This window comes from Elgaria multicarinata, chromosome 1 (genome assembly GCF_023053635.1).
Source record: "Elgaria multicarinata webbii isolate HBS135686 ecotype San Diego chromosome 1, rElgMul1.1.pri, whole genome shotgun sequence".
NCBI classification, from domain to species: Eukaryota; Metazoa; Chordata; class Lepidosauria; order Squamata; family Anguidae; genus Elgaria; species Elgaria multicarinata.
The window spans coordinates 1,181,160-1,193,589 of NC_086171.1; the positions used below are offsets into that span (position 1 = coordinate 1,181,160).

Genomic DNA, 12,430 nt, shown 5'->3' on the forward strand with positions numbered 1-12,430 from the left:
AAAGGTGGATTCCTGCATTAAGCAGGGGGTTGGACTCAATGGCCTTGTAGGCCCCTTCCAACTCTACTATTCTATGATTCTATGAGGCTGCCTTGAGTGCCAGCAGCTGTCTGTGCTGGGGAACATGGGCAGGAGGGTGCTATTGCACTCATGTCTTGCTTGTGGATTTTCCATGGTTTGCTGGTTGATCCAGCATGGCTCTTCTTACGTTTTTTGTTCTTGATGACTTATTAATAGTCCAGGATGGCTTTCTGGCTGGTCGGCAAACTTTCATTGCATTGAATGCTGCTCTGATTTGATTCCTCCCAAAATATCTTGCCTCACCTTTTCAAACACATTAGAATTAAGCAGCCTTTTTTGACCAGCTGAGAAAAAAGAGAGAATTGGTCTTTGCCCACCCAGGCCAGCCCAATTTAAAATTCAACTCCATACATACATCACATGCATGGAACTATGAGGGAAGCCCACCGCCACCCTTTAACTGACCTGATTGGATGAACAAAAAAGGACAACCTTAGGCATATGGTAAACCACACCGCGCTTCAGCTCTGTACCATTTCCTTCCAGTTGTCTTTTTGAGATTGGTGTCACTTAAAATATGCATCGATCAGTGTGAGAAATGGAGAAATGTGATTCTTTTTAACTGGCTCAGCGTTTTACTAAGGCCATAGTTAGACCTAAGGTTTATCCCTGGATTGTCCTGGGGTCAAACCTGTTCTAGGTGACACACAGGGCATCCAGCGCTCAGGCAGGGATGGATGATCCCAGGATAAACCTTAGGTCTAGCTGTGGCCTAAGTCTACATCACAGCTTGGGTCTGGATGATGGGATTTCAGGATGCCATATGTGTGTTTGTATCTTGAAAGAGCTGTGTCGGATTCCGCTGTGTGCAGCTCTTCAAAGGCCTCTCTGCTTTTGGTGCCCTCTTGTATAAACATTGAAAAGGTTATTGGAGATTATCCACGTGGCCACTGCAGTGTGAGCGTGGGAATTGCACCACTCTCAAGCTGTTTAAAAACTCTTTTTCTAATTGGTGTTATTACCTGTATTTCTTCGATTCTAAGACACCATCGATTGTAAGACGCACACTAATTTCAGTACCACCAACAGAAAAAAAGCTTTGATTCTAAGAAATAATAAACGCACCTGCGATTGTAAGACGCACCCTGTTTTTAGAGATGTTTATATGGGGGGGGGGGGGAAGTGCGTCTTAGAATCGAAGAAATACAGTATATCAAGGAATTTGTGAACTGTAATACTAAAAGAGTAATTTAGGTAAAGTATTCCTTACTTGATTATTTTAGCAACTGAACATTACCACAGGTAACTCTGTGTATTTTTGCTTTGAAGATTCCATTTTAGAAATTTAATCTTTTGACTTGATTGTTGAGCTAGGGGCTATTTTTCCCCCACTGATGAAGACCTGTCAGGTCAAACCGAGTTTGGGTTTTGGCTATTTTGTATCAGTATAGCCTTTTTGGAAACCAGTAACGTCGCCATGTTTGTATATAAAACGTTGGACTGTTAATTCGTTGCACTTTTATAATTTCATGTGATATATTAGTTATTTTAAAAAACAACTTTTAAAACTTTGCTTGTTATATGAGCCGTTGCATTAAAAATTTGATTTATCGCAGTTACATTTTCGATTCTTAAAAGCTTCCTTATATCTATTTTGCTTCTCTGTTAAGTTTGGTTAAGGACAGAAGCAGTATTGGTATTTGTTCCGATTCACGCCTACACCGAGTGTAGATATTTCTATTAAACAGATTTCCTTCTGTACATTTTTTTTGCATCGGATCCGTGTTGTACAAATTCCTTCCCCTAAAGTTGAAGACGGGGAAGGCGAAACTTCCTCCTTGCTGCCTGAATCCTGAGCGCAAGCGCAAGGCGGGGTTCGCAGCTCAGCCCCCCTCTCGCCCCCCCCCCCCCGTCTCTCTCTGTCTTCTTGGAAGTTCACTTTTCGCTGAACCTTCTCCTCGTTTCACTTTCGGAGGCAGCCGGTCAGGCGCTTTCTGCCCAGCGCGGCCCCGTCCCGGTCTTTCCATCGGAGCAGCAGCGCGGTCCCGGCGGAGGCAGCGGGCGATGCTCCAGCGCTTCCGAAGCGGAGGGATCCGCCGCCCAGGTGGGCAGCGCGTGCTTCTCCTGAAAGGCTCTTCTTGGGACCGGGAGGCAGGGCGAGGCAGGAAACCCCCCCCCCCCTCGCTTGAGGTGTTACAGGGCTGCTTCTGGAAGCCAGGAGGCGCCCCGGGAGCCGAAGGCCAGCAGGACGGGAGGGACGGGAGGGAGGGAGGTGGGGGACAGCGCAGGAGCTGCTGCCGCTTCTAGGACCAAAAAGGGGGTCCCCACCCCTCCCCACCGCAGGCTCGGCGCGCGCTCCCCCCTGCAGAGCGGCGTCTTTGCCATCTTCCTCGAACGCTGCCTCTGGCGCTGGAAACCATAAGACCCCCAGAGCAAGAAATGGTGCGGAAGTTATGTTAGGCAAATATTCAGCTAGAAGCTAAACAATTGATGCAGCCAGTCTGTAATGCTGCAGCACCCACCCAGCCCTCGCCAGCTGTTCGAGCGGGAAGCCGGAGCTCTTTCCGCCCAAGGTCTGCCTTCTCTTTCGGAGATGCGCTTAAGGCCCATATTCCAGTGGGGTGGGGGTGGGGGGACCAAACGCAACAGTGACAGGACCCCAAATGCCCCAGCAGAGTTGAACGTGAAGCTCCTACTTCCTGCAGCTCAGCCTGGGGAGGGGGGGATTTCAATCTTTCAGAATGTGCGGGGGGGTGGGGTGGGGAGGACTGCACAAAGTTCAGGAAACCACCCAATGTTGTGTGGTCAAGGGGAGACGGGGAAGGAGCCGGAGCCATCTGGGGAGCCCTGGAATGCCGGGCTGAGTCTCCAGGTGGGACGGGTCTGGTCCCAGGGCCTGAGATTCTGCACCTTGCAGGAACTTAAAAAGTCTTGGTAAATCGACACTGCAGAAATGCGCAGTTTCAGGGGGGAAAGCCCGATCCGGCTGCACGTTGGCGGCTGCTTCATATAAATAACGCAGCACCAATGACTGCGCATTCAGAATGGGCTACCCAGGATGTATAGATGAGCCCCAAGTCTGTGTTTGGTCCAGAAGGTGTGAACTGGGTAGATCTTGATCAAAAACAAACTGAAATGAATTTCTCATGCATTCCTGCAACATATATCCCAGGAATGTGTTTTTTTTAACAAGCTCCCAGCTATTTCATATTATTAGGCCTTAACTCCCCCCCCCCCCATTTTAATCCCATATTGGATTTGAGCAATAGCTTTTCCATAGAACACTTGAATGCTTTTTATTTATTTATTTATTTATTTATTTATTTATTTATTACATTTCTATACTGCCCAATAGCCGGAGCTCTCTGGGCGGTTCACAAAAATTAAAAACATTCAAAGTATAAAACAACAGTAGAAAACCATAATATAAAGTACAATGTAAAAGCTCAACCAGATAAAAACAGCTGGGACCACCAACCTCCCAAACCTCCAACCCCCGTGGGCAAAAGAATTTCAGAACAGTCCAATAGAAATGTTGAAAGGCCCCTGAGGAGGGGGCTGTGGCCCTCTTCCCTCAAATAATGGCAACATAGCTGGGATATCAAGATGTGGATGGAGTGAGGCAGGCGCGTGGGATCGGGCCCAGCGGCCCTGCCTCAAGGGAGACACATTGATCCAAGAGAGGCAGACGCTGTCCGTGCTCTGAAGGTGTCCTCTGGGCCCTCTGACAAAGGCTGCATGCAAGACAGAGCCTGCATGAGTGCAAGTGGGCGGCGCTCATGGGCTTAGGGGTCTTTGCAAGGCCTTGGATCTCTGCATAGAAGGAGGAGGGGGGCACAGTGTCACTCCCCAACACTCCACGGCCCCAGATATGTCACATGAGCACGGCTTTTGGTTCAGGGAGAAACAAACAAACACACGCTTTATATTTTGTCAATTCTTGTCACCGCCCCATGCTTTTAAGATCTCTGTCAGCTATAATTTAAACCAGTAAATTACACCTATCATTTGCAGTGACAGATCCCTAGAGGGTGATTGTTTGGCGGCAGCAAGAAATGACGTATCAGTCAAACTCGAAAACTTTGTGGGTAGGTATTTGCGTGGGCAGCAGCACCTGGCTGGGTGCAGAGGGCAAAGGGGAGAGGACAAATGAGACCCACGGACAGAGCTGGGAGGGTCAACTGGCCACAGATGGATAGACTTCCACTTGAATAGGCTTGACAACTTCATGGATCCTGTCATTGGCCAGCCTGCGTGCTGTCCCATCCCCCCTCCAGGAGCGCTGGGGGTGGGTGGCAGGGCCAGGGGCACCACGCCGGGTGGACCGCTTAGGTGGAACCCAGATGTGGCCAGCTCACAGCCCCCATGCTGGTCGGGGTCTTGGTGCCACATCCCCATGATCCCTTATGGGGATCCCCACCTCCCAGTCCTGCTCCCCCTCACCAGTGGATCCAGCTCAAGGCCTATCAGGCCTACATAAATGTTACAAAATGAATCATCCTCCAAGCCTTTACTGATAGTTCACCACTGAATGTTGGCTCCTCCACAGGCCACTTCAGACCCTGGTTTGGTGAGTGGGAGGGAGAAAGCCACCACCCCCACCCACAAGCTAACATGGTTGCATTTATAACTTATTCCAGCTAAACTGGGGGGGGGGATTGAGAACACCCCCAAACTACAAAGGTTTCTTTATTCATAGTTACAGATCTGGTGCTCACCTTCCTAATTATAGCAACTAAATAATTACAAAAAAGAATGAAGTTCCTTATTTCTGTCTTCAGAAGAGATGACTTCATATAGTTCCTTCATTGCAGAATTGATAGGCTCATTCTGGGTGCAGATAGGATGGTCCTGCTCTTAGGCAGAGGGAGACAAGGTCCCTCCCAAGGGGGGTGGATTCTTCTCCATTAAGAGAGGAAGTGGGTGGTGCTACCTTGAGAGAAGGCGGGGGCAGTGGAGGTGAGGAGGTGAGTGGGACTTATCTGAGGCCCCTGTATGCGCTGGTGACCACCTGGCCTCCTCTCTGGGCTGTCGTAGATTTAGTGTTGTAAATTACGGCAGCTAGAAATGGCTGTAATTTACAACAGTAGATCACCTGCAGGCCAGAGAGGAGCCGGGCAGCCAGCTGGGGTGCACAGGGGCCTCAGGTAATTCCCATGGGCGAGCGGGCGGTGGGCAGCAGCTGGCCATTGGGACAAATTTGTCTGAAGCAGTTCAGTCCCGAACTAGATTCAGGCCAAGACAGGCCAAATTAGCCCGCTTTGACTTGAATTTGGAATTTGGGACAGAGGCAAAGCATAGCCCTATTTCTAAGTGCTGTTCCGTTTTTAAGCTTTTCCATATGAGGCTGTTCATCGGCTGTTAATGTGCTTTATGTACTTTTAGTTTTCATAGAATCATAGAATAGCAGAGTTGGAAGGGTCCTACAAGGCCATCGAGTCCAACCCCCTGCTCAATGCAGGGATCCACCCTAAAGCATCCCTGGCAGATGGTTGTCCAGCTGCCTCTTGAAGGCCTCTAGTGTGGGAGAGTCCACAACCTCCCTAGGTCACTGGTTCCATTGTCGTACTGCTCTAACAGTCAGGAAGTTTTTCCTGATGTCCAGCTGGAATCTGGCTTCCTTTAACTTGAGCCCGTTATTCCGTGTCCTGCACTCTGGGAGGATCGAGAAGAGGTCCTGGCCCTCCTCTGTGTGACAACCTTTTAAGTATTTGAAGAGTGCTCTCATGTCTTGTTGCAGAACTGAGACCTGAGCACTACGTGAAGAGCTTTTTCTTTTCTGTTACATAACCTCTAGGTGGCACTGTGGTTTAGTAGAATAGCTCAAATATAGAAGTGAAAAAGTGGCTTCTTCTGTTTTCTTAGATAAATGCTTGATTTTCCCTGCTTTAAAAAATGTTGCCCATTAGACACAGAAGCAAAACTGGTGGGGGGGGGGTCACATCATTGTCTAAAGAGCTCATAAAAAAACATAAGGATGAGCACACAATAAATGCCTCATGTAGAAAAGTCCTTTGTCTTTTCTCTGCGCAACATTCTGAAATTTTTCCTCAAAATTAGGCATCCCAAAGTCTAGCTGCCAAATTTCCAAATTACAGCTTTCTCTGTATGGACTTGATATATTGACGGTTAATTGTATCTAACACATTGTTCTCTTGCAAACCTTTCAGGAACCAATGGACAGGATCAGTCCCGGTAAGGAATAAGACCAAACGTCACGTTCCGGGGGCAACTCTGCCCTGCTGCTTGGCTTGTATCTCAAAAACAGGGTGGGGCGCACCATCCCCCATGCGTGATTTCCTCCTCTTCCCCCGTTTCACAATTTTCTTCTCTCCCCCCCCCCGTTGCAATTTCCTTCTTCCCACTTCTCACAATTTCCTCCTCCCTCCTGCTCGTGATTTCCTTCTCTCCCCGCCTCCACTGCTCATGACCCCCTTCTCCTGCCCCCCTCCTGCTGCTTCTGCTGCACCCACTTTGCCTCCTGATCTGCACTGCAAGGGCAGAGATCAGCAGCAGTGGGAAGGAGGGAGCTTGTGGCTGCGACGGTTGAGGGGGGAACATTGCCGCCCCCTGTTGTGTTGGGATGAGATTTTGGGGGGGGGGGCTGGGATTTTCCGTCCACTTTTAACCAGACCTCATCTGCTAGTGATGTAAAATCCGGTGTGTGTCCAGTGAGTGAGAGAAAGAGAAACGCTCAGCCAATCGATTGCTGAAAGCAGCATTTTTCTCTTACCTTTACCTAAATGCCAACATATGCATAGCTGTCTGTCTGTCTGTCTGTTTGTCTGTTTTGAGAAAGATGGGCTGCATTGGTGAGGGTTGAGACTTCAGGGTCCAAACCTTGCTGGGGAGAATTCAGAGCATAAGAAGGGTCCTGCTGGATCAGACTCAGCACAGACCAATCTCTCAGTCCCGGTTTCGCTCAGTTTCTCGGTGTAACCAGCTCTAACGGCAGCTAAATGGAACCTGCCTGTTCAGAGGCAGCAGATGAGGGGGGAAGGGGCCCAGTGGTTAACTGGTGATGGGTGGTGCCCCCCGATTGTTTTGGACTACAGCTCCCATCAGCCTCAGCTGGTCAGGGAGGATGGGGGTGGCAGACCAAAACATCTAGAGGGCCCCACGCTGGGGAAGGCTGGGCTGGGCATTAGGGCCTGGTGAGCGGAGGAACTGGGCAGACCATGAGGGGCCCTTGGCGTGGCTGGGGGGCTCCAGCAGGAGGAGAGAGCATCAGGGGCTCTTGTGGGGCAATCATCTGAGTACAGGGTTAGGTCCCACACATCCCACACTACTACACCGGGACGGACGGACACTTTTTTGACCAGGGGCTGAATTTCAATTTGGGAAGGACCTCCCAGTGTGGTGGGGCCAGGGACAGAGTAGGTCGGGCCAAAGCGAGAAGGAGGAAACAAAAGGTGGAGAAGCATCTAAACCAGGTCAGAAAAAAAGGAGAAACAGGCTCTCAGGATTCAGATAATTCGTTTTTATGAAGCCAGGTGGAATCCTGACCATTTGGGACGTTTCCCCATCAAGCAGATAAAGCCCTGCTGAATTCTGTGCATGTCTACTCAGGTGTAAGCCCCAGTGCAACAGGCATGCCAAACACACCTCAATTCTATGCTACGGTGGAAGGACAACAGAAGGGGCTTCTGGGACTGTAGGTGTCAGAAATGGTCGTTTCGTTGGCTTCCGTTGTAGAATCCTGGCACTGCCGCTCAGCCTTTCTCTAACACGTTCTTCGAAACTAACAGGGGGAGAATCCGAACTCAGGATCATCCTCGTCGGTAAGACGGGAGGCGGGAAGAGTGCCACAGGGAACACCATCCTCGGCCGGAAGGAGTTTGAGTCCGTACTGGAGGCAAAGACAACAACCCTTAGGTGCCAGAAAGGTCAGGGCAGCTGGAACGGCCGGGAGGTTTCCGTGATTGACACGCCAGACATTTTTGCTTTTGGAGCCTCCAATGAGATATTGTGCCGTGAGATCAGGCACTGCATTGACCTCTCCAGGCCCGGCCCTCATGCGCTGGTGTTCGTGACCCAGGTGGGCCGCTTCACTGCGGAAGACGAGGCGGCGGTGAAGGACGTCCAGGATGTGTTTGGAACGGAGGCCCCCAAGCACATGATCGTCTTGTTCACCCGCAAAGAAGATTTAGGAGAGGGCTTGTCCTTGCAGGAGTATGTGACCCAGTCAGATAACAAGGCTCTCCTGGGCTTGATTCAGGAATGCGGGGGCCGCATGTGCGCTTTCAATAACAGGGCAGGCGGAGCAGAACGGGACGGGCAGGTCTCTGAGCTGATGGAGATGGTCCAGTCAATGGTTCAGCAGAATGGAGGGGGGCATTACCTTAATGAGCTGTTCTCGAAGCCTGACTTAAGGGATGCACAAATTAAATGTTATGTGGCAAAGAACAGAAACGCCAGGAGAGAGGCAGAGGGGGCTTGGTCTTTGAAGACGAAATTGTTATTTGGGGCGATCATTCTCGGTGTCATTTCCATTGTTGTGATTGTGCTAATTGTGGTTCACTATAAAGGATGAACATCTCTATTGGCGTCTATCTATTGCAGTCTGACTTTATGACGATTCTAGCTGTCTCCTGCCCTGTTCTGGGCAGAAGATAAAGCACAAATAGAAATCAAAATTGATTTTGCATTTTGTTAAGTGTTATTGCTTGAAATGAATAAAGTGTTTAACAATGACTGGTTTAATTATTATTATTATTATTTTTAAAAAAGCAAAGCGTCTAGAGGCACTTTAACCTGCAAATGTATTACAACATAAGATTTTATGGACCAGAGTTCATTGCCATGTGGTCACAATGCAGCAATTCTGGTACAGTGAGAGCTCAGAAATTAAGGTGCTTTGAATGCAGCTTCTCCCAGCAACCACCGACTCCCACTCCATTGCAGCGCTGCCTCTGTCTCTGCCAGCTTTGGTTTTGCTTTTTTAAGCCTGTCTCTGATCTAGAAGCAAAGCATGGCAAGAAGGACGCAGACAAGTTGGAGCGTGTTCAGAGGGGGGCAACCAGGATGATCAGGGGTTTGGAAACAAAGCCCTATGAAGAGAGACTGAAAGAACTGGGCAGGTTTAGCCTGGAGAAGAGAAGGTTGAGGGGAGACATGAGAGCACTCTTCAAAGACTTAAAAGGTTGTCACACAGAGGAGGGCCAGGATCTCTTTTCGATCCTCCCAGAGTGCAGGACACGGAATAACAGGCTCAAGTTAAAGGAAGCCAGATTCCGGCTGGACATCAGGAAAAACTTCCTGACTGTTAGAGCAGTACCACAATGGAACCAGTTACCTAGGGAGGTTGTGGGCTCTCCCACAATAGAGGCCTTCGAGAGGCAGCTGGACAGCCCTCTGGCTTGCTTTAGGGTGTATCCCTGCGTTGAGCAGGGGGTTGGACTCGATGGCCTTGTAGGTCCCTGCCAACGCTGCGATTCTATGATTAATGGCAAGAAAAAAAGAAGCCATGAATTCAGACTAAAGACAAACCAGAGAACAGGAGATTGATTTGTATTTTCGTGTTATGAATCTGTTATTTTCTGATTTGTTGTATTTAATCTGAACTGAAGAGAGAAAGGAGCTAGACAATGTGGCTTATACTGATAAACAACTGAAGGGAAAGGAATTTGCTGTGCCCCATTTCCGAGAATTCATGCTACCTGAAATAACTTTCCAGCTCACACGAAAAAGGCACAAGGAAGTGGCTGAGCTAAGGTCAACACTTGTGGCACAGAGCAGGGAATTTTGCCGCAGAGGCATTCAATGTGATACCACCTCACACGCCTATAAGAAGCCAAGTGGTGGTGGTGGGGAACGGAGGCAGGGCCATGTGGCTACGAGACAAATGCTGCTGCAAAACCAGGAAAATGGGCCCTTGTGGCTAGGAGAAGGCGCTCTCTTGCTGTTCAACCTGTCCTGCCAATCAACTGGCAAGGATCAGCCCACCGACGGATTCCTCTTGCAATACAGTTAGGCTCAGATGCTTTAAGGCAATAAGGACCAGGACAGTGCCGGAGGGGGGGGGGCATCTTAGCTGGTCCCAGGCACTCCATCCTCCCTATCTGGATTTGGGCCTGAAAGACCAAGGCAAAGTGTGGGTACATGGAGGGTAAGTTGTAAGCAAGCACAATCTGTGACATTGGACAACAGCATTACTGATCATGGGGCATGTCTGTTAAGGCGTCCGCCTCAGCGTTTCTGATTCACCCACATCTGGCTCAGCGGACGGTCGCCAAGCCACCCACCCGCCCACGGTGCCACGTGAGTTTCTTCGAGGTTCGCTGAGCATCTGACAAAGTTGTGAGCCGTCCGCCTTCATCCGGAGCCTCTGTTATGAGGCTCTAGAAATTACGTATCTCCCATGTTGCACAAATAACGTCTGTAAAGACCCCATTTATGCAAAATTAAAGGAGTGGACAGATTGGGAAGCAGCCCAGAGTGGGTCGTAAAGGGCTCAAAGCACTCCGGATCGCTTCAGCTTGATCCTGGACGATGCCATGCCTGCCACTGTCGCTGCCTGCCCACAGGACTTACCGGGCTGGTCTGCTTGAGCCCAGCAGCTGTCTATCCTCCATGGCAGCTGCCAGTTTTAAGGAAGATGGGGGTTCTTTCCATTCCTTGATTTAATGTTGCAAACTATGGTGGCCATAAAGGGCCATTTCTGGACAGCTCCACGTATTGATGAGAACCCTCAGTTTCCCCTGTCTAACCGGCCCCGCACATGGAACACATAGCATTTCAGAAAAAGCCACCTTGGTGGTCCTGGATTTCAGCCTCCTCTCTAGCAGCCTAAAATTGGTTTCTAGGACCTCATGACTACATTTCCTCACAGCTTTGGTACTAATATGGACTGTGACAACTGATCCCACTCCAGTGCTATCCTCTAGGCTATCTAGATGGTGTGTGATATCCACAACCTTTGCATCATGCAGGCAACTTACCATACAGGCTACACATCCATCAAAAAACTCCGCTGTCTATGTGTCTAATGATCGAATCTCCCACCACCAGCAGCCCCCCTTCCCCCCTGGAGGCACATCCTCAGTTCAAGAGTCACTCTTCACTGTCACTCTGGTCAATACAGAGTTATGTATTGCTTTTATTGTCCCCCTTTTAAGCTTGGGATTAAATATTTGTCTGGGGTTCTCTTTAACCACCTCGCAACGTGTTTGAACAAGGCTGCGAGAGGGGATTTAGCTCCCAACTGTAAGTTTGCAGTTACCTGAACATTTTTGTAACTAACTTAGGAAATTAACGGAGCCGGCAGTGACCTCCTTCAGAAGAGAAAGCCCAAGTAAGCCCCTGCACCCATTGAAACACTCCTCACTGCTCACAGAAGTGGGATCTGTAAGGATATATTTGTGCACAATCCTATTTACTGGGAAGTTAGTCCCTCAGGTGTGATGGGACGTAGTGGGCCAGTCCACACAATCCCCACAGCACACCATGGCTTACCTAAGACGTGCTGTCAGGGCGAGTGGCCATTTTGAATATTCAACCCCCTGCAGAAGGGTTGCCATGGTTTGTCGTGTCATCTGAAACCAGGTGGCAAGGATTGTTTGAAGGTTAAACAACCCTCAAGTAGCCCTACCAGAGGCCAGGGGTTATTTAAAAGTGTACATATCAAAAAGCTTGATTTACAGATGCCTGGACAACTTTTTAGGCTTAGATTTAATTAGCAAATTTTGAATAAGAAGTTATTTCCTCAAAGATGTGATTCAGAATTGATGGGATCTAGCTTGAAGGGGCTTGGGTTGTTGCAGTATATTAGATACGACCAATTCTGAATCACACCTTTGAGAAAATAACTTCTTATTCAAAGTTTGCTAATTAAATCTAAGCCTAAAAAGTTGTCCAGGCATCTGTAAATCAAGCTTTTTGATATGTACACTTTTGACCTGGAATAATACAGTCTCACATCTGTTCATTACTCAAACAAATCTTTGGCCCAAGTGATAGGGCTTTAACTAGGGATGGTGAAGGAATCGGCCCAGGGGGGTCAAGTCTGCCTAACTTTTGATGATGTGGTCTCCAGGAGGGGATCTACACACTGTACTGAAGGCGCATGCAAGCGCCTTCAGTGCGACCCGAAAGCGCGTGTGTAGATCCTGCCCTGGAAGAGGCGGAGGAAGAGGCGGAGGAGGAGGAGGCTGGGGAATCCAGCCGCGTCCTTGCTGCCGCTGCCGCCGCCCACCTCCCCGCCGGCCTCCTGATCAGCCCGGAGGACGTGCTGGGGCTGGGGCTGGCCTGAGCAGGAAAGGAGTAGCCTGGTCCGTGGCGGGAGGGGGTCTCGCCCCCCACCCCCATGGCTGGGACGAGGCCGGAGGGGAGGTGGGTGGTGGCGGCGGCAAGGACGCGGCCGGATTCCCCAGCCTCCTCCTCCTCCGCCTCTTCCTCCGCCTCTTCCAGC

General features: G+C 49.7%; 2 protein-coding genes across 3 annotated transcripts in view; one reads left to right on the forward strand and one right to left on the reverse strand.

Moving 5' to 3' along the window:
- The window catches only part of LOC134395683 (GTPase IMAP family member 5-like), a 195,036-nt gene that overhangs the window by 16,778 nt on the left and 165,828 nt on the right, over window positions 1–12,430 (reverse strand). The window lies entirely within an intron of this gene.
- Window positions 2,002–8,715, forward strand: LOC134395723 (GTPase IMAP family member 2-like). Of its 2 annotated transcripts, XM_063121888.1 has the most exons (4): window positions 2,003–2,125; window positions 4,036–4,109; window positions 6,192–6,216; window positions 7,770–8,715. In XM_063121888.1, the coding sequence occupies exons 2-4, from the start codon at window positions 4,077–4,079 to the stop codon at window positions 8,552–8,554; spliced, it is 843 nt and encodes a 280-aa protein (XP_062977958.1). In that variant the 5' UTR covers window positions 2,003–2,125; window positions 4,036–4,076; the 3' UTR covers window positions 8,555–8,715. The 2 variants fall into 2 exon arrangements, with proteins under 2 accessions (XP_062977966.1, XP_062977958.1); XM_063121896.1 differs by lacking the exon at window positions 4,036–4,109 and having other exon boundaries at window positions 2,002–2,125.

What these genes read in the sequence shown, in the direction of transcription:
- LOC134395723 (XM_063121888.1), top strand. Translation starts at nt 4,077, where the DNA reads ATGACGTATCAGTCAAACTCGAAAACTTTGTGG. An exon ending in CAAACTCGAAAACTTTGTGG is followed by an intron (nt 4,110 to 6,191) that starts GTAGGTATTTGC and finishes CAAACCTTTCAG; the next exon opens with GAACCAATGGACAGGATCAG. An exon ending in AATGGACAGGATCAGTCCCG is followed by an intron (nt 6,217 to 7,769) that starts GTAAGGAATAAG and finishes CGAAACTAACAG; the next exon opens with GGGGAGAATCCGAACTCAGG.